Source organism: Phycodurus eques, chromosome 15, assembly GCF_024500275.1.
Source record: "Phycodurus eques isolate BA_2022a chromosome 15, UOR_Pequ_1.1, whole genome shotgun sequence".
Lineage (NCBI taxonomy): Eukaryota > Metazoa > Chordata > Actinopteri > Syngnathiformes > Syngnathidae > Phycodurus > Phycodurus eques.
This window is the reverse complement of record NC_084539.1, coordinates 3825489-3852307: the sequence shown is the minus strand read 5'-3', so window position 1 is coordinate 3852307 and position 26819 is coordinate 3825489. Positions and strand designations below refer to the sequence as shown.

Genomic DNA, 26819 nt, shown 5'->3' with positions numbered 1-26819 from the left:
CTGATCATGATTGTAGACACTTTATTGGGTTTTTAGTCATGTTTTCACAAATCTGTATAGTTGGTTAGGAACATCAGTTACTGATTCGGCTTCTCTTGCAACTAGAGCTGCAAGTAGCAATTGTTATAATAATCGATTAATCTGATTAAAAACATTTATTCCATCCTTTTATCAAAAAACGACATTTCAAATTGACAGTGCAGATAATGGAAAAAACAAATCCATTATGATTCAGTTTGATCCGTAATGTCAGAAAATAAGCAAAATTGTTGATTGTTTTCCAAAGTAAAAGATGTTTGCAAATGTCTTTTGATTAAATACAGATAATCAGTCTAGTTCCATAGGACTACAGAAAGTCTGAGAATATTTACTGTTGAGAGGCAGAATTTCCAAGGATTGACAATTTTGAGTTAAACATGGTCCCGAAATTTGTTTATCCAAATATTTCAAATGATAGAAAGTAGATTAATTTGATCAATTTGTTAATCATTACACCTGTAGTTGCAGCTCCATTGTGTTGACCTGATGGCCAGTCGTGTTGCTAAAATGGCGTTGAAAAACATCCTGCAGCATAAACCTGGTTAAAATATCAGTGTCTCCTGTGCACGTTCTGTTCCTCCTCCACACATCCAGTCAAAGCAGCGCAACACTTTGCACATTGTAACCTGCCTATGAAAATGAAATGAATAACTCTGCTGTGGAAGTGCAGTCATCTACAGTGTGTCTTTCTTTATTTTGTTAATGAGCCAACCTGCTGGTTCGCTGTAGGTCAGACATGGAGAAAACCCAACGAGAGTTTAAAAATAACCTTTTTTTTTTTCTTTTTTTTTTATAAGATGTTTTTTTTCAGTACATGTGACAAAATAAATTAACGTAATATCTACAAGGAACTATAAACAGATTTTTTTTTTGTACATCATTTACAATTTTACATTTTTGTACTTTTTTTTTTTTTTTTAACAACTTTTAACTCAGCATTAGTTTGTTCCACACATTCCTCTTGGACAATATTAAAAACATTTTTTTTAAGCTACATCCCGAAACTGGCAACTTCAAACTCAGGGTCAAACAAACATGAACATCATCACAAATTACAGGGTCACTAAATTAGTTAACAGTGTTTTTGACCCTCCAGGGAGAGTCAGTGCTGCTTGCTCAACTTTGAGCAAATGGCCTCAGGAGAGTTTCAACAAAAATATTGAATAATAATTAAAAAAAAAAAAAAAAAAAACATTTGTCACACGTCTGTTTTCCCCAAAGACATACTGCTTACAACACACAAACTACAAAAATAAACTGTGCAAAATAAAGTTGGAAGGTGAGGGCAGTTGCAGTCAAAATATTCTGTCAAATCTGGACATTTATTTGCAACTAAATGGTCACATTTCATTATTTTCTACCTTTATTGCTATCAGTGTATTTTCAGTCAACGTGTCAGTACTTGTTAGAATTTGGACTAAATTATAATTTTTTTGTATCGAAATCTAAAGTAATGGGGGGGGGGGGATTTGAAACGCAACTAAATCAAGTCCTGATACTTATAATTGCAGCTGCCCTCAACTTGTGTGGATCAGTAAACCGACTCATCTTTTATTAATAACAGTCAACACTTTCAATACATGCCACATTTTGGTAAATTTAAGTTCTTGACAACAACCAGGCCATGTTTTTTCCCCCTCTGATCTGGTGCAGTTCTTGCACCCCAACCAGAGTGTCTTCTACCAATTGTGTATCTTGGAATGTACCTTGTACCACCAACACATCTAACAAAAAAATCTAGAAACTCCTGTCTGCTCAGCTGCCAGTTGTTGTGCAATTCATTCACTTCTAGCACCGGAGCGAATTAGACAATAAATTAAAAGTAAAATTTTTGGGGTGGGGCGAGGCACAGTGACGTACGGCGGAGGCATCAGGCGTCGAGGTATTGGCGGAGGTGCGCTGGAAAGAACGGCCCTTCGCCATCGCTGCCCAGTGAGCTGCTGAGGGAGTCCTCGCCCGAACTCATCATGTCCTCGCAGGAGTCCTCACTGAAAGATAATAAAAACGTTTTAATTTATTTACAAATATCTTGGCTTGTATTTTTTTTTTTTTTTTAATAACTTAAAACATTAAGAAGTCTACTTCAAACTTCCACTTTACTGTGCTAAAATGGTTGTCAGCTGACAGTCAGTCAGTTATGCATGATGTGAAACAATGTTTGTTGACATACCCTGTGGGTTATGTCTTCCTGTTTGGATTACTTAAAACAAAAATGATAGTAAATACGCTTCATTTTATTAGGCACATCGGTTTTCCAATGTTGGTTCTCAAGCTATGAGAGGTGAAAAATGTTATACCTCTTAAAACTGAACATTATTACTTTTGTTTAATGGACATCATTACAGTTCTATATGCACAAGTAATATTGTTGCCAGTGAGTCAAGTTCCTCTTTCATCATTTTGTTTCAACATCATTTGGACGTTTTCAAATAAACCCCATGTTGCATTAAAGGGAGAGGCCTTGCATGATGTCATGGAAACTGGTCTTGTCTCAGTGGGACGTGACTTGTGACTCGCACACATCCAGACATTCAACATGAGAGGCACCGATAGCACATTAGTCATTCAGTCGAGGAGGCTGTCACATCTGTGTGACGTAATATTGCAGTTTCTTTAGAATGGAACTCAAACACTAATTTGGTTGCTATAGAAACTGTCATGACCCCCAGGGTTTGTTTCCTTTTCATTTCATGTGTCATAAGGAGTGTTCGGTATTTTCCAGCTGACTTTACCTGCCGTTACATGACTTTGGTGTGAGTGCAAAGATCATCTATTCAGAAAGTATAATCACACTATAGCCCAAAACACTTGAGTGACTCAACCAGAGACTACCAGACACTGTAAAACACCTTCTTTTTCATACTGATGCAGTCTTTGGACTTATGTATATTGCACACTTATAGTGGATAATATTTATTATGTTATACTTTGTTGAAATGAGTAAAAGTTCAAGTTTTTAGATAACACGGTTCACTTATTTGAGGCGGCTTTAGCCCAGTTGGTGGAGCAGGTCGTCCATTGTCGAAGTGTCCTTGGGAAAGACACTAAACCCTAAATTTCCTCCAGGTCGGCACTGTAATTGAGAAACTGTTCTCGATTGCCTTACCTGGTTTAACAAACAATACATTTTAAAAAAATATTTTGTTACCATAAAAAAAATACAAAATAAATGGATCTTGCTGCATATACAAACATAACTTGCATTAAGTCATTTTCTACTCAAACACAGTGTGTATCTTTTTGCATTCCAATTATCACAAGGGTCTGGACCTCATAACCAGTCTGTGTTAGCATGTTAGAACTCTCACCTCTCACACTCATCCCAACAGCACTCGGGGATGGTGGGCAGCTCGGGTACACTGCGGTAGCTGCTGTGCAGGTTCTGGGCAGTCCTGCGAGACACGATCCACTGGAGTTTCTTATGATTGGGCTTGCTGCACTCTGGCGAGGCGTAGTCTGACAAGCACTGAGCAACTTGACCACGCCACAGCAGGAGTTCACTGTCTGCAATCTGAAACCAAACACAGGCAGCAGACCCATTAGCCCGGTTCGCACCTATTGGCCCGCCACGAACAGTAAACGTGCGTGAAGCTTCCAAATGTGCAGCTGTTTCTTGGCACCGGTTTCTTTTTCCAGGTCACAAGGTTATAAGTAGGTGGATGAAGATTTCTTTGAACCCCAGTCACAATTTATGAGACTTAACAACATACTCTTGAAGCAAGTGAGCAATATTTGAAAAGGCAAAATGACAACAAAGCCAATTTTCAAATAAGAATTATGTTAGAACCCATAATCCAATTACAGTTTCACAGTTTGTACAAAATTTACCATACGTATATATTGTCTCCATTACATCTTATAAACACATACCTCCGCAGACAGGATAAATAGTTTATTGGATCGGAGCCTGGCTAAGGATAAACATGCTTGCTTTGTACATATGCCGGGGGGTATGAACTCACTCGCTACAACATTAGGTACACCTGCCAAAGTCCCCACTGAGTGTACAGAGTTACATCATACCAGCTACTCACTTTTGCTGATGTAAAGCTTAGTGGACAAACCTGCCACAGTAGCCGTGTATAGGAAAAGGTACCATATTTGGTCACTTGAAATGGATGCCACACACCTCACAACAAAGAGGTTGTGATCGTAAATAAAATGGTGCATAACTACAATGTATAGATTTGTTTGTCTTGTCATGTACTACAGAAATTTCGTGTAAAAATGTTACTTCCATTATCTTATTGAGTCCCCTAAAGCGCGTTAAACTTAAATAGTTTAAGTTTCCTCCAAATTTTTTTACACCTCGTGTCCCACTAATAATGTTAATTTCCTTCCCCGGCTAAGCTGTTGTGCAATTAAGTTCTGCATTGTTTGGTTTACCTTCAGGTGCCTCTGGATGTGATGGGCTATTTCCAGTTTATCCTCCGACTGAATGGCTTCGATCTCCTGTCTCAGCAGGGACAAGGCCAGGACGGAAGGCTAGATGGAAGTAAAAAAGTAGGAGAGTGTAGAAAGGCCAAGAAAATGTTAAATTGTGGTATCGTTTTGACATTTGTTCTCATGCTCGAGCTCATTTTTTTCAACTTCTAATTAGGCGGCTGAGCTGCCGTAATGCAAGCTGACCTCCACTGTGAATTCCTACCTTAGCTTTGGAGAAGGAGATCCGACACAGGCAGGCTTTAAGCTGAGCCTCCAGCTTCACCAGGCTCAACGTCTCCTTCCTGTAAACACAAATCATGAGCGTCAACTCAGTTCACACATGGAGACATTATCCCACAAAATGGAAATCAGTTATTTATGCTGCTACACAACTATATTAGAAGAAGTGATTAAAACAACTGATACAATATTTTATGCACGAAATGACATTGCAAAACCCAAACATGACCTACAACTGGTTATCCAAGTGTTGGTGTCAGCGGCAGTCAGCAATAAATCTTATCAGCGCTCTTTAGCCAGACGCAACCGTCTGATAGTTGACTGCTGGCCCAAAACGAGGGCCCTGCTCGCACAAACAACACCGACCGAGTGCGGTGGAAAAGCACCACCAAGCAAAAAACAATGAGGTTTTTGAAATTGCTGGCAGCAAAAAATGTTGACCGAATGTTGAATTTGCAGACAGCACATCTGCAGCGACGCAAAGGCTTTCAACGCCAAGAGAGAGAAAAATGTCAAGTATGTAAATATTTCCAGTATTGAAAATAGTTTAATCCCTCTGTGTTTTATTAGTAAAAATACTTTAGTGGGGCTAGTATTGCTTAGTGCAATGTGGCACTTCTGTTTTTATTTTGAGTGTTGTATCTAGGGCAGGACGGTGGGATAGTCTTCCAACATGTCTGCGTCACAGTTCTGAGGTTTTGGGTTCGAATCTCGTAGAGTTCTCCCTGTGCTTATATGAGTACTCAAGTCTTCCTTTCCATTTCCAAAAACAAGTATGCTAGTTTCATTTAAGACTAAATTGTTTGTAGTTGTTAGCTGGGATAGGCTCCAGCACTGCTGCTTGAGAATAAGTGGTTCAGAAAATGGATGTTTACAGTTGTGAATGTGAGTTTGCATGTGCTCCTGGAGTTTGGTGGGTTTTCTCAGAGTACTCTGGCTTCCTCCCACATCGATCTATCATCTATTGTCCATGTAGCCAGGTGCCAAAGGTGTCTCTGGAAAGCCTTAGTTCATTTCAGATGTGTCACAATAAGGAGTGCCTGACTTTAGCTTTTTTGTTTTTTTAAACAAAGTGGAGAACAAGAAAAAAAAAAAAAAAAAAAGTCAGTATTCTTTCTTACCTCTCTGTGGAGTGAGACAGTGCGATCTGATGGTACAGGTGCAGAAAGGTCAAGGCCGTGACGGATTTGGACTTGAAGTCGAGTTTATCTGCGATGATCTTCTCCATGCGGCCCGAGGTCGGACACGCTGAAGCGGCACTGTCCGATGCGGATGAGCTCGTCCGTGGACGTGAGGTCGCACTCCTCCTCCGTCACTTTGGCGGCCATGTGGAGGCAGCTCAAGCTGACGCAGGACAAGTGCTTTGGTTGGATCTGAAATAGGATGCTGGTTTTTAACACTTAATGATTCTCCCGTGTTGTGCCATCAATTAAAAAAAAAAGGAGGCTTTTAAACTGCAATGGTCACTATAGGAGCATCTGTACCCTCATCATGGCCAGGAATCTGTCAAGCAGGTTAACAGCCAGGACGAAGGTCTGTGTGGTGTAGCCAAAGAAGCTGGTCAGGCTCCATAAGTCCTCCACTTTGGCATCTCTGCACTTGGCTGAGATCCGCCCATCGTTCTGGAAAATGAACACTTGGTAGTTTTACACTTCAAAACAATAGTGCACTCATACTCACATGCACACCTATGGGCAATTTAGAGTCTTCCATTAAGCTTAGATGCATGTTTTGGGAAAGTGGAAAGAAGCTAGCGGAAACAGCATGGGGAGAACATGCAACGTTCACAGGAAGGCCAGAGCAGAGATTTCAACCTAGAACTGAACTGTGAGGCAGACGCGCTAACAACTAGCTTTGCTGGTGCTGACTCGAACCCCCCTCCCCAGAGCTTAAAGAAAAACAACAACAACAAAAAGTGAATTCATGGGGAAGCTGTGATATCAATATATCTTAACATTTGTTCTCCAATTCCTCACCATACTCTGTGCTTCTTTCCCTTGTAAGCCAATCAGTCGAGGCAGATACTTTATACGGTATAGAAAGATTAGATTGACCATTTCGTCGTGGCGAAAGTGCTTACTAATGTAGTGCACTCTAATGCAGCCATTCCAAATCAGGGTGCCGTGTAAAACTGTCCAATTTCTCTTAATTGATCTGAAAATGATTTGCTCCAAATAACTGTTTCTCTATCCACGTCAACGACCTATAGTGACAGGCAGAACGATTAAATACTCTTCCACTTGATGCCAATGAACCCGTGTATGTATCTGTTGTCACATTTTTTTTTTTTTTTATTATTGGTGGTGTGCCAATATATATATATATATTTTTTTATTCTAAGGTATAGGCTTTGGTTCAACAAAGGTTGGGAACGACTGCTCTAATTGATCACACTTTCCGATCTTCGTGGCAAAGCGGGTCACCTCAGAGCTGGCATTCGTCACCCTAGTTAGCATTGTGTGGACTTTGCAATCTCGATTTACAATGGAAAGTTATTGTCCTTGTCATGGGAGGACATTTTAAGAGACATTTTAACCCTCACTTGAGACTGTATCTAGCATGTAAGTATCTCAAGTCAAAAGTATAGTGAGCGGACTCACCTGATTAGTGGACTCAATGAGACTCAGGCCTGTCTCCTTCGGGAGATAATAGACCTCCAGCTCATAGTTTGCCCGCAGCTCCTTCATCAGTTTGAAGGCATCCATGTCTCAGCTGGCACTCAAGTCTTCTCACTACAAACGCAATAGGGGGAAAAGAGAGAGAGAGAGAGAGGGAGAAAAAAACCCAAAAAAAAACACTTATGTAATTATTGTTGGCATACGTGTTGTCACTGATCTGTCTGGTCTAGATAGTTGACCCGCTTTAAGAGGGGAGTGAGACACAACAGCTCGGAGCCCGGCCCACTTCCCACAGCTGGAACCGGGTGTCAGATTTCCCTAAGTGAACGCCTTCTGGGCCCCAGACAGGAAAAACAATGGTCTGCTTTTTTGACGGTTTGGCGTGTTTATTTGGGGCGAAACGCAGACAGAAAATACGCTCCGAAGGTTTAGTAGAGTCTTCTTGATTTCATAGAAGGCAACCGAGGGAATTCTGTCGTCGATTGCAGCGAGCTAACCTTTTAAATCCTCCCTTGGGAGCGGGGGGGGGGGGGCTGTTTTTCTCGAGTCCTCAAACTACAAAACATTCTACGACTCAAAAGCAAACGTTTTTAAGCAAACATTAGGGCAAAAATAATAATACAATCAATAGAAAGAATACCAATGTTAAAATAAAGAAAGAAATTACTGCGGTTAAAAGATGTTCCTTGGACAGAACATGATCCCAAGGATGACAACAACATCTAGATGGCTAGTACACGAATATCCTGCTTGCAAACCAATGCGAAATGATTATTTATCGACCCCCCCCCCCCCCAAAAACGTAGAAAGCATGAAATATTTGCTGAACGCCACTGTTTCAATGGATAAACTTAAGATAGATTTAACTTTCAATATCATTTCTGTAACGGTACGTTTACCACATAGATAGCGGTGTTGCATTCATCGAAAACTACACTTTGTACATTTTGTATAGTCTTTCGATGACTGTTTATTTAGATTTAGCCTGAATGTAAAATTGTCATTGCTTCACCTCACTCCGTTATTTCTTTCTCCGTCGAAAAGGAGACGGAATGAAGAAATTGCACGGTCTGTGTAATATCTCAATAAATCCAATAAATTGTAAGTGGTCATTTTACCTGTTGCGGCAAATTATATCCACATATCTGTTGTATTCCTTCTGGTTTTCCTGCAGTCAGTCAGTCCTCATTCTCTTTCTTTTCTCGTTTTGCTCTTTGTTGATGTTGCTAACACATACGCCCATCTAATGACGTCACAGGAGAACACCCAATCATGGAATTGCTATAAGAATAGAACTCGCCTCTGGTCGTAGCGGAACAAAAAAAAACATTCAAGTGGACGTTGTCATAGTTGTATTTAGACTTACGTCATAACATAATCATGAACATGATACCACGGTAGATGATGGTATCAGTATATTATCACCTTGACGAAAACTACCCCTGGAATTGAAATACAACTATCACCGACCTTGAACAAAAGACGACTGTCTCCAGATTGACGTTTCTATTAGCCAATCAACGAGCTGCACTTTGTCACGTTCAAATAGTCCGCCCAAAATAGGCTTCTTTGATTGGCTCTTGACCGACAGGCTCCTGACGCAAACATGGCTTTACGTAATGGTTTTGGGTAACATCGAAGGCATCTCGACAAAAATGTTGCTTCTCAGTCCAATTCAATGTAGGTTGTGATGGCAGCGCATAGACAAACTCAATAAAAACGATCCAAATCAGATTAGTAGCATACAGCGCAGAAGATGGCGTGGAAACGTGCGTTCTCATGTTACAAAATACAATATTTACTTTACGGATATGTTACACTGTCAAGCACACCCATTAACCCTCATTTATCTCGTGGTTTGCGTTCGACTGTGCGCATATATTCTTGACGTAAAGTTTTTTTAAAATTGTATTATTATTATTTTACAATTGCTTCAATACACCTACCGCTAAATAAAGAGGAGAGCTTTAAAAGATAAATTCACACGATGATACATTAAAAGTGTCTGGGGAGAGTCGACTTTGTTTCTTTTCCCCTTGGCCTGGGCCAAGAGGTAGGCGGAGTTTGTTTCCTTCTCTCTTCCCCCAGTCCCCTCCTCGGAAGTGGACACTAGCTGTCTACTTTCCCCAAATTTATTATTTATATTTCACAATAACACCCCCCAACGGAAGCCAAGATGGACGACTGAGCCAAAAACGGGTCCCCGATTTCCCTGACTTTACTTATCTCGGAACTGAGTCGACCGGATGAAATCCAACCGCGGTTTTCTCCGCTTCGCAGGGGAGGTAAGGCTCTGGGCTCCGGCTACTTCCTGCATACAAGGCACCTATTTAAATGGCTTGACCATTCATTTAGCACGATTGTCATAGCAAACGCGTTCGTTGTTTTGTTTTATCTATCTATCTATCTATCTATCTATCTATCTATCTATCTATCTATATATCTATCTATCTATCTATCTATCTATCTATCTATCTATCTATCTATCTACTTCTCTTTCTCTTTCTCTCTCTCTCTCTCTCTCTCTCTCTAGCTATCTCTATCTATACATACGTACATGTATTTCTATTCATAAAATGCTCTCAGATAAATTCATTGTTACACGTCAAGGAGACGTTTCAGTTTACCTGGGACGTCAGGTCAACAAACTAGCTTAGCTGCACAGAAACTGTCAATAACCCAATTCCTGGGAATAGTAGATTAGACAGAACTACCCTGCGAGATATGTCATTCCTGTCATGAGACACATGAAGACAATGACTGACAGGTCGACATTTTGCAGTAACAAGCGCAAAGCTAACGCTGCAATTTATTGAATAATTCATTAGTATTACCTCTTTGCCCACATTAACTCCATGCTTCTTTCATTTATACATGCATACATACTATGCTCATGTTATGTTATAGCAATGAAGGAAAACAATTTCTGATCCCTCACTGGTTTTGTACGTTAACCCCCTGACAAAGACATCTATAATTTTAATGGTATGTATATATTAACGGTGAGAAAGACAATATTTAAAAGAAAATCACATTTGAAAAAGAAAAGAAAAAAAAGACAACTGTATTTGCATTTCATTGAGTGAAATAAGTATTCACCAACAATAAAGAATTTTGGCTCCAACGGACACGTCCTCTCACTTTATAAAAGTACTTCTAATCAAAACTCGTTAGCTGTATGAAAGACACCTTTCTCAACTTGTTACCTGTATAAAAACACCTGTCCACTGAATCAATCAATCGGACACCAACCTCTCCATCATGGGCAAGATCAAAGAACTTTATAAGGACATCAGGGACAAAATAGTAACCCTGCACAAGGCTGGAATGGGTTACAAGACCATTGGCTAGGTGAGGAGACAACTGTTGTTGCAATAATTAAAAAAACGGAATAAACATAAAATGACTGTCAATCTCCCACAGTCTGGGTCTCCTTGCAAGATTTCACCTCGTGGGGTGCCAATGATCATGAGAACGGTTATGCATCAACCGAGAACTACACGGGAGGAGCCTGTTAATGATCTCAAGGCAGCTGGCACCACAGTCACCAAGAAAAACATTAGTAACACACTGCGCCTTCATAGATTAAAATCCTGCAGCGGCCTGTACTTTTCACGGCACATACAGTGGCGTGAAAAGTATTGGCCCCCTTCTCAACTTCTGATATTTTTGCATAGTTTCCCCACTTTAAGACCATCAAACAAATGTAAACATCAGAAAAATATGACCCATGTGAACTTAAAATGCAGTTTTTGCTGTTACTTTTTCACACAGGTCCAGGTAACTTTGAATATTTGTTTTTACTTTAATCAATGAAATCACCATATAAAAACAGCATTTTGAGTTCACTTGGTTTATTTGTCTGATATTTACATTTGATTGATGATCTTAAACATTAAACAACACAAGTGGGGAAACTATGCAAAAATACAAGAATTTGAGACAGGGGCCAATACTTTTTCAAAGCACTGTATACAGGTCTGTCCAAAGTTTGCCAATGACCACCTGAATGAGTCAGAGAATGATTGGGAGAAGGTGATGTGAACAGATGAGACAAAGATTGAGCTGTTTGGAATCAATTTGACTTGCTGTGTTCGGAGGAATTCATAATATGACCCCCAAGAACATAATCCCCACCGTCAAATATGGAGGTGGAAGCATTATGCTTTGGGGGTGTCACTCTGCAAAGGGGTCAACTTCAAAGAGGTCACCTTCACCACATCGAGGGGAAATATGGATGGTGCCTCTACCGTGAAATCCTGGTGACCACCTCCTTCTCTTAGCCAGAAAACCTAAAATGGGTCGTGGATGGGGCTTCCATCACGACGAAGACTCAAAGCACACAGGTCATGGAGTGGCCTAGCCAGTCTCCAGACCTAAATCCCATAGAAAATCTGAAGCTCCGAGTGGCCAAAGCACCACCTCGAAACCGTAAGGATTTGGACAGGATCTGCAAAGAGTAGTGGTCCAAAATTCCTTGCGAGATTTGTGCACACCAGGCGATCAACGACAAGAAAGGTTTGACCTCTGTACTGGTCAACCAAGTACCCAGTAATGTTTTGACAGGGGGTCCCGTCAATGAATTGCAAAATAATTTGAATCTTTTGTTTTGTGATATTCTAGAATTTATTTTTGATATTCTATCTCTCCCTGTTAAAATACACCTAACATTAAAATTATAGACCGTTCATGTCTTTGTCAGGAGGTAAACTTGCAAAATCAGTGAGGGAGCCAATCATTATTTTCTCCACTGTATGTATGTATGTAACTCATGTTATGTGAGTTTTCTTTCCGAGCCCGAACCAGCACGTTTTAAATCAAATGAATGAGTCCAATTGATATGTATCACCTTGCAGGTAGCTGTATCCAGTGGGGAGGAAGGCTTAACCAGGGCGAGAAAGAATGAAGTTCTCCGAACCCTGGGGAGTCCACAGGCTGGCTTTTCTTCTAGAGAAGGCCATGTCTAGGGAAGCCAAGATGTGGAAGGTCTATGTGCCAAAGAAGCCCTCCTCACAGGTCAGGACTTACTGATAAACTCAATAAATGCATGTGGACCCCTCTCCAGACCCAACAACAACAATAACATTACTACTTGAAACTATATTACAAAAATCATTTTCTCATGCCACCCATCCCTGAATTCCATTCTTCCCAACCTTTATTGAGCCAAGACAAATATTTTACTTTAGAAAAATCCTATGGCATACCACCAAACAAAAATGTCACAAAAAGTATTTACTAAACTACAGAGGCTCTCATCTCTGTTTACACACTACAAGAAATGTGCTTAACTGTGAAATCTGGGCCATTAATTTGGACACAAACCTCTTTATTATTATTATTATTATTTTATGAATGGCAACAGGTGGATACACAGGTTAGTTGTACTTTCTTCCATCTAGTGGAAGAGCATTTAATAGTTTTGCCTGTCCTTACATGAACAAAGGTACATTATTTGAAGTCAACAAATAAAACATTTCGGACTACTATACTATATACTAATACTTTCCCAGGGGTTGTGTATCACGGCTCTATTCTTTGGATTGACACTTGAGTGTTGTTGGCCTGTGTCCTTTATGGCCTTGGATCTGCTTCTATTTTTTATATTATGCTGATAAAACCAGATCAATAAAAGGCTTTAACTAAAAGCACTGACGCACTGACAGTGATATGAGTTCAAGGAGACAGTTGGTCCCTTTAGTACATTGTAAACAACTGCAGCATTGCTGTCTAGAATACTGCATAGTCATGCATGTTTGTCACACTATTATATCAACCTTATAGTGACAAGATGGAAAAGTCAGCTGAATAGCTGTGAGAGACTGAGTGTTGATTATGGATTGGCTTGAATGCGATTCATACAGAAAAGGGAATCGTTTTAAGAAGGAAACTGAATTCCTATTTGTTCTGATGTAAGTACAATTCTTTCAAGTTGGCCTCAAATTCAGTTTGAAGTCAACCCTCAACTCATGAACAGAGTCAAAGTCAAGTAGAAATCTATCCAAGCCTGTAATGTGCTTTAGTGCTTTCCATGTTTTGTGACTGATTCATTTTAATGCCTTCAAATAATGTTTTTTTTTTTTAAACCATTATAGGTTGTGGTGTGTTTACTCTTTTGGCCCACCATTCAGGTTTTAATGGTATTTATTTCCCCAGCCCCCTTGAGTTTGTTTACCTCTCAACAAAGACATGCTCTTCTTTTTTTTGTAGTGTATTGGGGAAAATGAAACAGAAAAGTAACAATGTAACTGTGCAATATATCTGATCTTTTTTGGATATAGCGCTCTTTATTTTTTGGGAAATATAGTACAGTATACACAATTGGAGTGAATGGTGCAGGTTTGCAGGAACACAAATGAGTAGTCTCTTGGGGATTTTGTTCAGCTATGTTATTTCTAACTTGGAATGTAAGAAAGAAGTTAAATGGTGGGAGGTTTTAGTCTAGGTGGCTTACAGGGGCAGTAGCGGTTTAAACTTTGACCCTTGCTGCTCGTTTAATCTGCAAATCCACTGTGCTATGAAACATGGCGTTCCGAAAAGTGGTGGAGGCTGTTAAATTAAAAAAAAAAAAAAAAAAAAAAAAAGCATGGACAAAGTGAAGTTTGAAGTGTTGGAATTGGAAGTGTTAGTGGAAGGGGCAAACAAACAAATTGCTGAGTTATAGTAAAGAAATATATCACACCGATAATTCTGGGTGAGCCCGGTTGCCTTTCATTTTGCCTGTGTCTCAGCGGTGCTGCATTATTTGCACCTGCCTTTTAGAAGCGATATTTAAGGGCACAAAATCAGCCAGCGCAATTTGTCTCTGGTTTGAAAAATCATGTGTGCTACTTGTTGGTTTCAGGGTAAATCTACTCTCAGTCCTGAATAAATTACTCTCATATTATCTTCAAAGTGTACAAGAGGGTTTTATCAATACATTTCAAGTTTAGCAAGGCACAATGGAACACTGGGATAGCTGGTATGCCTCACAATCAAGGGTTCTCTGTTCGAATCTCAGCTTGATTCTTCTGCATGGGGTTTGGATGTTCTCCTTTGCCCGTGTGGATTTTCTTCTGGTACTTTGGTTTCCTCCCGCATTCCAAATTATTCTTGGCAGGTTAATTGAAGACTAAATTGCTCATATGTGTGAGTGTTATTGGTTCTCTGTCTATATATGCCTCGTAAATAAAAACTGGTAAATAACTTGCCAAAAGTTAGCTGGAATAGCCGTGACTATGAACTGAAAATGAATGGATGGATAGCTGTCGCAAAACGTTACGTACCTTACGTACCTCAATATTCTTTTATCCTAGCAGCTAGCCTGATACTTAAATACTCTGCTACAAAACTAAATATACATATGAAATCATAAAACCAAATCAAAACCTGATTACTTTTCATCCTGCGCTTTACCACAGATGCCAGTGCATTCCCTTCCTTATGCCCGTTTTACTACGACCGACTAGGTTTCTCACCCGCACTGGCAAAAGTTTTGACAGTTTAAAAATTTTGCCAGGCATCCACGGCGATCATGGCCCGTCCCTGTGCGTTGTCTCACGACCATCCCGTTTTGTTTACGGTGACGTGTAATGGGCCTGCCGTGGCCGTTGAAGAAGAATCACCTTTTATTGTCATGAACATGCATGCATGCACACAAAATGTGTTCTCTGCATTTAACCCATCACAGTGAACACATACACATCTTAGTGGAACACACTGGAGCAGGGGGCAGCTGAAGCGCCCGGGGATCCGCTTTGGGAACATAATGTAAACGTACCCTAACAAGAAGAGTTGTGTGATTATATGCTTAGCCAACATTATTGTGATGTCTTCCAAGGTTGTTTTTTTTCCCTACTAGAACAGAGGCTAATTTATTAAATCCAAATGACCAAAACAAATCCTTGACAGGGTGATGCAAGGTTGTTCCAGTTGTTTTCTGTGTTTTATTGCAGGATACAGATATCTCCCCGACTCACCGGGACAAGGCCGTGTGCTGGCTGACGGAACTCCACGGCAGACTGCAGCTGTACCCAGAGACTCTGGTGTTAGCTGTTAGCATTCTGGACCGCTTCCTAGCTTCCATCAAGGTAAGGAAATACAAAGCACAAAGCATGCCAGAAGAGACTGGCTGACTGACTGTCAAGTGTCACTGCTGTTATCATTCACGTCATCCTTAATGATTGTGTACATTACATTTTTCTTCTCCCACTTCATTAGGTGTTCCAAATTGTGGTCACCTTGGCTCTAAATAGAACGGTGCATTTGATAATTTTTCTCGGGCCTCTATCCTAGTTGAGGGAGGTGGGATGATGATTAATAATCTCACACAATACTTATCAACAATGATTTAACAAGGTACTAAACGGTGTGTATATACAGTGGACCCCTGCTATTTGCGGGGGATCACGAAGAGTGAAAATAATAATTGACGCCCATTCTGTCATGGTCTGTGTTTTAGTTTCGATTATATGTTGTTTTGTTTCATGTTTTCCTGTGTCCCATGTTGTTCATGTCTTGTGCACTGTAATTTCTCATGTATAATGCGCACCCCCAAAGTTGACCTCAAAATTCATTTTCATTCATTCATTTTTACAATGGATGATTTAGCTTCTACCCATATGATCAAAACATCAAGTATGATCTGTACTTTGTTAGTTTTTTCAAATAATTATTCTGAAGTTAAACACTTTATTTGAACACGTAATACTTTCTTTTTATTTACTTACTCTTATTTTGAAATTCACAGCCCTAGTTTTATGTAGTAAATGAGAAAACAAACATTTCTGCTCATATGTTTGATTACCCAGGCAGAATTTGTAAGATGGGTAGAATTCTTTAAAGAAAACATGAAGGGCCAGGCGAAACACATTTAATTTGATTTTAATTGGATTCAAATTAAACCGTCAAGCATTTCAGAAAAGCATTATCATTAAACAAAACATAACAAAGAACTGAATGATGGTTGTTGTTGATGGTTGATGGTCATCAGTCATATAAAAAACAACAACATATGAGCCCAACTGTACATATATGCAGTCATACATACCCCTGTCATATTGGAATGAAAGTGTAGGCTGCACCTTTTTCATAACCTCTAGGTGGCGGTGGCATATTAGAATGGAAGTGTACACTTTTCTCATAATCTTTAGGTGGCGGCATACATTTATAAAATGTGAAAGTTTTTTTTCCTCCCTTATACCCATGTATAATGCGCACAATTGACGTTTGACAATTCTTTGGGGGGGAAATGCGCATTATACAAGAGAAATTCATCTGTTTTCGTCAGCCATCTACCATGTGTCAACCAATCAGCTCCCTCAAGTCACTCGTGTCTTGTCCAAGTGTTCCTCGTTGTCTCTTCAGTTTGCTTGTATTTAGTTCCCTGCTTTCTTTAAGTCCGTGTTGGTGCACTGTCGATGTCGTATGTTGTCATTTGCTCAAAGTCACGTTTCTCTTGTCATGCTGTTTTATGTTGTAAGTTTACCCCTTGTGTTTCTTTGTTACTTTGAATCTCGTTGTTTGAGATTGTTAATTTAGTATTTAGTTTTTTTCCGTGGGCTTTGTTTGCCCCTTTCGTGTTTTTGGAAATACTTTCTTTTTCAGCTTCCTGCCTTGTCTCCCTGCTTCCCTGCACTTGGTTCCTACCGCCTTTTTGCAACCATCAACGCCAAACTTGACAGATTTGAATGCCTTGGACATTTATTTTAACGATCCATCCATTAATGAATTAAACAACCCCTAAAAAATTATTTAATAAACAGGGATATACTGCCAATAAGTGTTTTGGAGGTTGGTCCCTCGCCCCCCACCAAAAAAAAAAAAAAGAAAAAGAAAAAAAAACAAGGAAAACAAGTCTAGAAATAGAAGAATCCATGGATGCCAAACCGTGAATATGCAGAGGTCCACTGCACTTTTATTTGTAAATTTCTGCCAGCTTTTACATTTTCAAATGATCCCTTCTTCAACATGAATGGAAAATACAAACCCTAACTCTACTGCTGATCTGTTTTTAGAACAGGCCCACAGGTTACTCATGTACTACTTGATGTTGTAGTGCTGATATAAATAGAACCACACCTATTAAGTCTTTTTTAAAAAAAAAGTTTTTAATGTATTGTTTGCACAAATATCTTTTGCATGTTGTACCTTAGATGTTACTTCTAATTTCTATTGGTGCAACTGTTTGAGAGAACAGAGGTTGAATCACCGTTATACATTAGCTAATTTTTCGTAACTTTTGATTGTAAATATGATCAAATTTACAATTAGCAGACACTGTTGATAATAAAAGGAAAATGGAACATACACCTGGAAATCTACTGACGGTTGAATTTTTTGGGGGTTCTTTTATTAAAACCTGCAGTATGTAACTTTTTTTGTGTTAAAAACAAAAGTCCTTTTCACCCAAGCCACTACTAGAGAAGATGACAATGCTGATTAATCCTATTAGCTCCTCTTACATCTTCCTGTATTTTTCAGTGTTTTTTTTTTTTTTTTTTTTTATATTTAGTGAATGTCCAATATATATCCCACGCTGGCTGACTTGGTGGCACACCGTAAATCACATAGCGGAAATGATGGCACGGATTTGACGCATTTTACCTGGCAATGGGCTGTGCGTTTCTGTACCAGAAAATAATCATTCAGTAATTACTGTGTAAACAAAAACAATCATACTGATAATAATTGCGGCGAATGAACAAAACCACTTTCCAACAATTAACAATTAGCAATTTAGAGTCTTCAATCAACCTACCACGCATGTTTTTGGGATGTGGGAGAAACCGGAGTGCCCGGAGAAAACCCACGCAGTCACGTGAGAACATGCATACTCCACACACGCGGGGCCGGGATTTGAACCCCTGTCCTCAGAACTGTGAGGCAGATGTGCTAACCAGTCGAGCACAATGCTGCCCTAATACAGGATAAATGGATTTTAAATACCAACAGATCGTACATCTCATGTGCATCTAAAATTTATAATTTAATAGTATAAAAATGTGTCTTATTTTATTCTTTGTCTTCAGGCCCGTCCAAAATACCTCCGCTGCATCGCAATTGCCTCTTTCTTCCTGGCTGTCAAGACCTGTGAGGAGGATGAGGTAAACACAAACACAATGTGAACACAAACGTTTACCGTAGGCAGACAATAGAAAGTTATGCGAACGGATCTGGGGATTTTCCACCAAATGATCAGGAACTTCGAGTTCCTGGTAGTAAAAGGTTCCTGTGACATCTGGTTTGCATTTCCACTGCACCTCAAAGTTCAGGGTAGTATATACAGCCCTATGGGGGGGCACAAGTCAGTGCAAACTGTAGGCCGGTCCCAAACCCGGATAAATGCAGAGGATTGCGTCAGGAAGGGCATCCGGCTTAAAACCTTGCCAAACAAATATCAGCGTTCATCCAAAGGATTCCATACCGGATCGGTCGTGGCCCTGGTTAACAACGTCCCCCACCGGCGCCGACAACCTGCGGACCACCGTTGGAAATTCAGCTACTGTGGGTCAAACTCAAAGAAGAAGAGGTGGAAAGCGGGTTCTTCGGCAGAAACAGAAGAGGAAAGCACAGAGCCTAGAACTGAATGTGGGGACTTTGAATGTTGGGACTATGACAGGAAAGTCTCAGGAGTTGGTTGACGTGATGATTAGGAGAAAGGTTGATATATTGTGTGTCCAGGAGACCAGGTGGAAAGGCAGTAAGGCTAGAAGTTTAGGGGCAGGGTTTAAATTATTTTACCATGGTGTAGATGGGAAGAGAAATGGAGTCGGGGTTATTTTAAAAGAAGAGTTGGCTAAGAATGTCTTGGAGGTGAAAAGAGTATCAGATCGAGTGATGAGGCTGAAATTTGAACTTGAGGGTGTTATGTGTAATGTTATTATTGGCTATGCCCCACAGGTAGGATGTGACCTAGAGCTGAAAGAGAAATTCTGTAAGGAGCTAGACGAAGTAGTACTGACCATCCCAGACAGAGAGAGAGTCGTAATTGGTGCAGATTGTAATGGACATGTTGGTGAAGGTAATAGGGGTGATGAAGAAGTGATGGGTAAGTACGGCATCCAGGAAAGGAACTTGGAGGGACAGATGATGGTAGACTTTGCAACAAGGATGCAAATGGCTGTAGTGAACACTTTTTTCCAGAAGAGGCACAAACATAGGGTGACCTACAAGAGCGGAGGTAGAAGCACGCAGGTGCATTACATCTTGTGCAGACGATGTAATCTGAAGGAGGTTACCAACTGTAAGGTAGTGGTAGGGGAGAGTGTGGCTAGACAGCATAGGATGGTGGTGTGTAAGATGACTCTGGTGGTGGGGAGAAAAATTAGAAAGACAAAGGCAGAGCAGAGAACCATGTGGTGGAAGCTGAGACAGGACAAGTGTTGTGCAGCTTTTTGGGAAGAGGTGAGACAGGCTCTCGGTGGAAGGGAGGAGCTTCCGGAAGGCTGGACCACTGCAGCCAAGGTGATCAGAGAGGCAGGCAGGAGAGTACTTGGTGTATCTTCTGGCAGGAAAGGAGAGAAGGAGACTTGGTGGTGGAACCTCACAGTACAGGAAATCATACAAGGAAAAAGGTTAGCTAAGAAGAAGTGGGACACTAAGAGGACCGAGGAGAGGCGAAAGGAATACATTGAGATGCGACACAGGGCAAAGGTTAGGTGGCAAAGCCCAAACAAGAGGCACACTAAAGAATGAGAAGATGATCTCTACAGGCTGGCCAGACAGAGGGATAGAGATGGGAAGGATGTGCAGCAGGTTAGGGTGATAAAGGATAGAGATGGAAATATGTTGACTGGTGCCAGCAGTGTGCTAGCTAGATGGAAAGAATACTTTGAGGAGTTGATGAATGAGGAAAATGAGAGAGAAGGGAGAGTAGAAGTGTGGTGGACCAGGAAGTGGCAATGATTAGTAAGGGGGAAGTTAGAAAGGCATTAAAGAGGTTGAAAAATGGAAAAGCAGTTGGTCCTTACGACATTCCTGTGGAGGTATGGAAGCATCTAGGAGAGGTGGCTGTGGAGTTTTTGACCAGCTTGTTCAATAGAATTCTAGTGCGGGAGAAGAGGCCTGAGGAATGGAGGAAAAGTGTACTGGTGCCCATTTTTAAGAACAAAGGTGATGTGCAGAGCTGTGGGAGCTATAGAGGAATAAAGTTCATGAACCACACAATGAAGTTAAGGGAAAGAGTAGTGGAGGCTAGACTCAGGACAGAAGTGAGTATTTGCGAGCAACAGTATGGTTTCATTCCTAAAAAGAGTACCACAGATGCATTATTTGCCTTGAGGATGTTGATGGTAAAGTACAGAGAAGGTCAGAAGGAGCTACATTGTGTCTTTGTAGATCTAGAGAAAGCCTATGACAGAGTACACAGAGCGGAACTGTGGTACTGCATGCGGAGGTCTGGAGTGGCAGAGAAGTATGTTAGAATAATACAGGACATGTACGAGGGCAGCAGAACAGAGGTGAGGTGTGCTGTAGGTGTGACAGACGAATTTAAGGTGGAGGTGGGACTGCATCAGGGATCAGCCCTGAGCCCCTTCCTTTTTGCAGTGGTGATGGATAGGCTAACAGATGAGGTTAGACTGGAATCCCCGTGGACCATGATGTTTGCAGATGACATTGTGATCTGCAGTGAAAGCAGGGAGCAGGTGGAGGAACAGTTAGAAAGATGGAGGCATGCACTGGAAAGAAGAGGAATGAAGATTAGCCGAAGTAAAACAGAATATATGTGCATGAATGAGAGGGGTGGTGGGGGAAGAGTGAGGCTACAGGGAGAAGAGATAGCAAGGGTGGAGGACTTTAAATACTTGGGGTCAACCGTCCAGAGCAATGGTGAGTGTGGTCAGGAAGTGAAGAAACGGGTCCAAGCAGGTTGGAACGGGTGGAGGAAGGTGTCAGGTGTGTTATGTGAAGAAGAGTCTCTGCTTGGATGAAGGGCAAAGTTTATAAAACAGTGGTGAGGCCAGCCATGATGTACGGATTAGAGACAGTGGCACTGAAGAGACAACCGGAAGCAGAGTTGGAGGTGGCGGAAATGAAGATGTTGAGGTTTGCTCTCGGAGTGACCAGGTTGGATAAAATTAGAAATGAGCTCATCAGAGGGACAGCCAAGGTTCGATGTTTTGGAGACAAAGTTAGAGAGAGCAGACTTCGATGGTTTGGACACGTCCAGAGGAGAAATAGTGAGTCTATTGCTAGAAGGATGATGAAGATGGAGCTGTCAGGCAAGAGAGCTAGAGGAAGACCAAAGAGAAGGTTGATTGATGTCGTGAGGGAAGAAGACATGATGGCAGTTGGTGTTCAAGAGGAGGATGCAGGAGATGGGCTTACATGGAAAAGGATGACGCGCTGTGGCGACCCCTAACGGCACAAGCCGAAAGGAAAAGAAGAAGAAGAAGACTGACGATGTACAGTATGTAGGAGTGATAAAAGAAACTGCACTACCACTTCAGACTGTGTGTGTGTGTGTGTGTGTGTGTGTGTGTGTGTGTGTGTGTGTGTGTGTGTGTGTGTGTGTGTGTGTGTGTCCCAGTGTGTGCCCTCTCTGAGGGAGTTGGTTGCGTCCAGCAGCTGTGGCTGTTCTCCATCAGAGATCCTGAGGATGGAAAGAATCATCCTTGACAAACTCAACTGGGATCTCCACAACGCCACTCCGCTGGACTTCCTGCATATTGTACGTCTTTACACGCGCGCACATGACTGGCGTTAGATTTCAGGGCCTTGATTGGTCATAGTTTGTGTTAGTGATCATTATCTTAATACTTAGCAACTATTGTTCACTCTGCGTGGTTTCCATGTTAAAAATAGATAATTGATCCATTATGTTTTTTAGGCCTTAAAATTTATTTGAATTTTTTTATACTGATAGTGACATTACCTATTGCTGATTGCTATTACTTGTATTACAGCAGGTCTACAACAGCAGTACAGTCCTTACAACAGTTCTTCCATTCTTAGGACAAATTTGTATAAATATTTGTCAATTTACCACGACCCTATTCTAACACACTAGTAAAAGTATAATGACTGTTAATGTTTTTTTTTTTTTTAATGAAAACTAATTCACAAATATAAAACAATCCAGAGTGTGCCTTCCCGTGCTGTGTGATGTAGTTTTCGCTCATGAGATCATAGCACACAAATGTTAACCACAAAAATGTCGAATGTCAGTACCATCGTAAACCTTGGGCCCACTGGAATGGACTTTGTGGATTTAGTCTTGCAGTCTGTAATTTTCTGCGACAAATGGGTTTGTTTTGATGGAATTTGTGAATAACTAGTCAGTAATCATCGAATTTGCACGAGCAAACCTTTCGTGGTTTGTTGAAGCCTGTTGAAAGTATGAAGTTGGAGCTTTGCTTTCGGAACCTGGGCAATTAACAGACTTAAAATAGAAACTTAAGACTCGATTTAAAGTCCTGGGTGATCACCTAATTCTCGATGATCACCTTGTACTTGAAATTGGTTCATGTAGACTTTTAATAAATGACTTTTAAAGCAATTGGGAACCTTCAGATAAATAATTTACCATCAGTATTTTTTTGCCCACCTCATCAACAAATGACCTGGCCCAATCTGTTCGTTTTAAAAATCGAACGTGGCCTTTGACTGAAAATTTTGCCACCTCTTGCTCTACAGTTTACATATTGTAGACATGTCTTCCTCTTGGTGTTTTCCTTTTTTTAATTTATTATTTCTTTATTTATTTATTTCCCACCCCCCCAAAACTTGTTGACTGCTTTTAGTGACACCAGCTGGCAAAAAAAAGTTATTGACAGGTTTCTGAAGAGACAACTTAACCCCTCGCGCGTGTGTGTGTGTGTGTGTGTGTGTGTGTGTGTATGTGTGTTGTTGCTTAGTTGCAAAAAAATATATATTTTAGATAATTTTATTGGGCCTCAATTAACGTGCAGCTTGACAAATTGTTTGAGCGTTTTTACCAATTATGCTATCTATGTGTTTGCAAATGTTGGTTATTTTTCCCCATTTGTTCTACTTGTTCCGTAGTTCCATGCAATGGTGTTGTCATGCTGTTCTGGGCTTTTGGACTCGTTTTTGGGACTGAACCACTCTCAGCATCTCGCCCTGCTCACACGACGACTTTACCGCTGTTTGGCCGATCACGCACTCGTTCAGGTACAAGTTATGTGACGGTCGATAATATAGCAGTTATATATATATTTTTTAAGTAAGGTTTGGAAGGTACTCTGCCTTTGATCGTCTACGTGCTTCCGCCAGCCTGTTTGATTCATTTAGTTTGTATTCCCCCCCCCCCCGCTTACTCTGTATGTTGAACTGTATACGTTTGTCCCTCTTGTCACGTAGCTGAGGGGATCCATGCTGGCCTTGGCCCTCATCACTCTGGAGCTGGAGACCTGCTGCCCCGACTGGCTGGCTCTCACCATCGAGCTGCTGAGGAAGGCCCAGGTACTGTACTATAGTAGCTCCTTCTAAGATGTTGATCACAAGAGTAAAGCAGGCTTACTTGGTGCGACAATGTGGAAACATTCTATATATACACCTGTATTAAAATAAAATATTAGAAACAGTGCAGCTCACTCACTGTAATGGAGCTACGCCACATTGCATCTCATTAGAATGTGCGAGTGGTTCGAGTCAAGGGTCATTTGAGAGTTACATGTATTTGTGTGTAAATAACCCATATATGATTTTGTCCCCTGCCCTCCTGTTTATAGATCAACACCTCCGAGTTGATTCGGAGTCGAGAGCTTGTTGCATGTCGTCTGTCCGCACCGAGAGCTTCCCTGCCTCCGAACACCATCTACATCTACCAACCCACCCTGCAGCCTCCAGCACAGGAGCCTCTGGGTATACAATCTCACTGCTTTGCATATACAATGTCTTTCACAATATGGATACTGAGTAGCATACATCTAGATTCGCTCCTTTATCCAAGCTAAAAGGAATTTTCCAGTGTCAGCATCTATAATGTCACATTTAATTTACAGTAGATCAGCTATTCACATGTAACCTTAATGAAGTGTCCCAATTTCATATGCATTCATAATTGTTCTGTGATTTCCGCAGCTGGACAATATCTTAGCCCCTTTTAGACAATATAACTTTAATGGGTGCCTCAGCTTTCAAGCACTAGTTTCATGCATTTTAAAAGTGAGTCATTGCAGCGCAGTGTTTCGTAGTCATCATTTGTATTGTTCGTGGATCCACATTTTCCCTCTTCTTTTCAGGGAGCGCCTACATTGAGTCTTCCACATCAGCAGCTGGGGTAGAAGGGGGGCACCAACAGCCCTGCGGCCTCCCAGCGCTCCTCTCTCCTCCCAAACCGTTGCGTCACCTCAACCACCTGCACAAAGTCACCTTGGGCTGCAAGGCTTCGACAAAGCGAAAGGTGACGCCAGTTTACCACCGGTTTGGTGTAAATATGGCTATTTGTGGCCCCCGAACTATTTTGGCCCTTTCCAAGTTGAAACAAGATTGGGCGTTGTCAGAGTAGTCTCGTATTATGGCCTTCCATGCCAACGATACGCAGACATCCTGTAGAAAAGACTCCAAAGTCATTAATTGTTGGGGAAAATATGTTCATCTCTATATTTGTTATAATCTTGTCAGCATTTGGACTGCAATCCGTTATTAATGTTTTGAGTGATTTTACTTTAGCGAAGTTTTCTGTGTATCGATCATTTATCCAATATTGGAAATTACATTTTATTTTAATTCATATTTTAGTTTTTCTTTTAATGGAAAATGACATTTTGTTTGGACTATTACAGTGTAATTGCATGCAGGCTGACCAACCTTCAATAGTTGACATTTGACTCACTGAAAAAAGTGATCTGACCCTTGATGTATAACATTAATTGTAACATTGATAATAATGCTGATGAACTGAATCAGTGGTATAACAATCAACCCATTTATCGCTGGGAATATGTTGAAGACCTACCCGTGATAGGTACAAATCTGCTATATAGAGAAGCTTATAAAAAAACGTTTTTAATGTAGTTTTACCCCTCCAATTTTAAACACAATTACACTTATGACTGAAACTTTTTTTGTTTGTTAAAGTGTTCCTAAGCATGTCCACTGAGTAGACGAGTCTCTCCACGTCTTCAGGTGGAGGAGATGGAGGTGGACGACTTCTTCGACGGTATCAAGCGCCTGTATAACGAAGATGGCGTCACCACCGCCGCCTTGCAGGAGGGGGCAGCGCATGCCACGGGGGCCGTAACACCAGCAAGTGCAGAGGGGGGCCAACAGGAAGGCAGCTCCTCCCCCTGCCCTCCGCTGCAGCCGGTGTGTTACTCGTAGAAAGCGGTCCCAACTGTGCTCATCGCAACCATCTCGCCACTGACATCATCGTACGAATCATTTGAACCCAAAAGTGATAGCGATGTCCGAGATGCTTTTTGCAACACCAAATGTTGCATAAAAGTCTCCACTAAAATGCAGCCTCTCAGATATTCCACTTCATTCAGTCTGACATCAGTGGTTTAGTTGGTTTTGATCAGCACAATCCGTCCCCCAAAATCTGTTCAGCGATCTCGAGCTCAGTTCCCGTCATCCCCTTCAGCCAGAAAACAGTCGCACCCAAAAAAAATTAACACAAAAAAATAAAAAGCTGCTGCTATTATTGTTATAGTTATATATTTTTGTCGTAAATATATTTTAAAAAAAAACATGAAAAAACTAAAAAGTTAACCCAAAAAAATACTACTGTAATATGTTTGTCAATTTTTATTTGTTTTTCCCTTAAACTTGCTGTCATGTATTCACTGTCCACTCCTCTCTTCATGTCTCTGTGTCACGATCCAACTTTTGAATGTTTCTGTCTGGACAATGAACTGTTCCTCACACAAAAAGAGAACATTTCAATATTTAGCAAAGAGCACTTTTTGATCGCATACGCATGAAATGCCAGTGAAGTCCCTCCTGGCTCTTTTTGCCATTTGCCTCGGCTTTTTGAGGTGATTAACTGAATGAGGGTGTTATGTTGATGCTTTGGGTTTAAACTGAAATGAGTTGTCTAAAGGGAAAAAAAATATATATAGATATATTTTCGACATGATTGAAACAACTACAGCAATTCACCTTTAACCATAAGCTATAACAGAAGCATACAGTTGACAACTGCTGTATAAAAGTCATCTTTCAAAAATAATCCAAGCTAACTTGAGAAGGAGGACTGCATATTTCCTAACATATTGTCATCAAACTAACATGGATGTGTGTATGAAGAATTGGGCCAGATTGCATTTGGTTATTGTTGGCCAGAGGGATTTAAAATCAAAGTTAAGATACCTTGTCGTAAAACAAAGGCATTATAATATGAAGCATCAGAAATGTGTGCACTTCTGTCTGAGCTCAACACAGACAAAATGAAATGAGTGATGATAGTCACAACATGCTGTGATTTTAATTTGTAGATGATTCCTCCAAAAAGCTCTGTTTTACCTGCTGGAGGGGCCTGCGGGATACTGCTCCTGGTACCTGAACTCACCATATGGCACAGGCAAATAAAAAGAGAATGACACCTTATAA

The 26819-nt window shown here is 40.8% G+C and overlaps 3 protein-coding genes across 4 annotated transcripts in view; 2 read left to right on the top strand and 1 right to left on the bottom strand.

The window, feature by feature from the left end:
- The window catches only part of taf1c (TATA-box binding protein associated factor, RNA polymerase I subunit C), a 26322-nt gene extending 25732 nt beyond the window's left edge, over positions 1-590 (top strand). For both annotated transcript variants that reach the window (XM_061699085.1, XM_061699086.1), the window contains one exon: positions 1-590. This exon is cut by the window's left edge and continues 904 nt beyond it. The gene's annotated coding sequence lies outside the window, so the exon portion shown is untranslated.
- ccng2 (cyclin G2) overlaps positions 1-9620 on the bottom strand; it is a 9876-nt gene extending 256 nt beyond the window's left edge. Inside the window, 9 exon segments of the mRNA XM_061699089.1 lie at positions 1-2027; positions 3348-3550; positions 4426-4524; positions 4688-4766; positions 5826-5938; positions 5940-6077; positions 6189-6326; positions 7305-7436; positions 8441-9620. The exon segment at positions 1-2027 is cut by the window's left edge and continues 256 nt beyond it. Coding sequence (XP_061555073.1) covers positions 1910-2027; positions 3348-3550; positions 4426-4524; positions 4688-4766; positions 5826-5938; positions 5940-6077; positions 6189-6326; positions 7305-7409 — 993 coding nt within the window. The 5' untranslated portion in view covers positions 7410-7436; positions 8441-9620 and the 3' untranslated portion in view covers positions 1-1909.
- Positions 9384-26819, top strand: ccni (cyclin I). The gene is made up of 10 exons (XM_061699087.1): positions 9384-9607; positions 12179-12338; positions 15257-15391; positions 18332-18406; positions 21832-21972; positions 23307-23435; positions 23625-23726; positions 23996-24128; positions 24509-24669; positions 25395-26819. Exons 2-10 carry the CDS (start codon positions 12225-12227, stop codon positions 25587-25589), a joined length of 1185 nt encoding a protein of 394 aa, XP_061555071.1. The 5' UTR covers positions 9384-9607; positions 12179-12224; the 3' UTR covers positions 25590-26819.

What these genes read in the sequence shown, in the direction of transcription:
- ccni (XM_061699087.1), top strand. Translation starts at nt 12,225, where the DNA reads ATGAAGTTCTCCGAACCCTGGGGAGTCCACAGGCTGGCTTTTCTTCTA. An exon ending in TCCAGCACAGGAGCCTCTGG is followed by an intron (nt 24,129 to 24,508) that starts GTATACAATCTC and finishes TCTTCTTTTCAG; the next exon opens with GGAGCGCCTACATTGAGTCT. An exon ending in AGGCTTCGACAAAGCGAAAG is followed by an intron (nt 24,670 to 25,394) that starts GTGACGCCAGTT and finishes CCACGTCTTCAG; the next exon opens with GTGGAGGAGATGGAGGTGGA.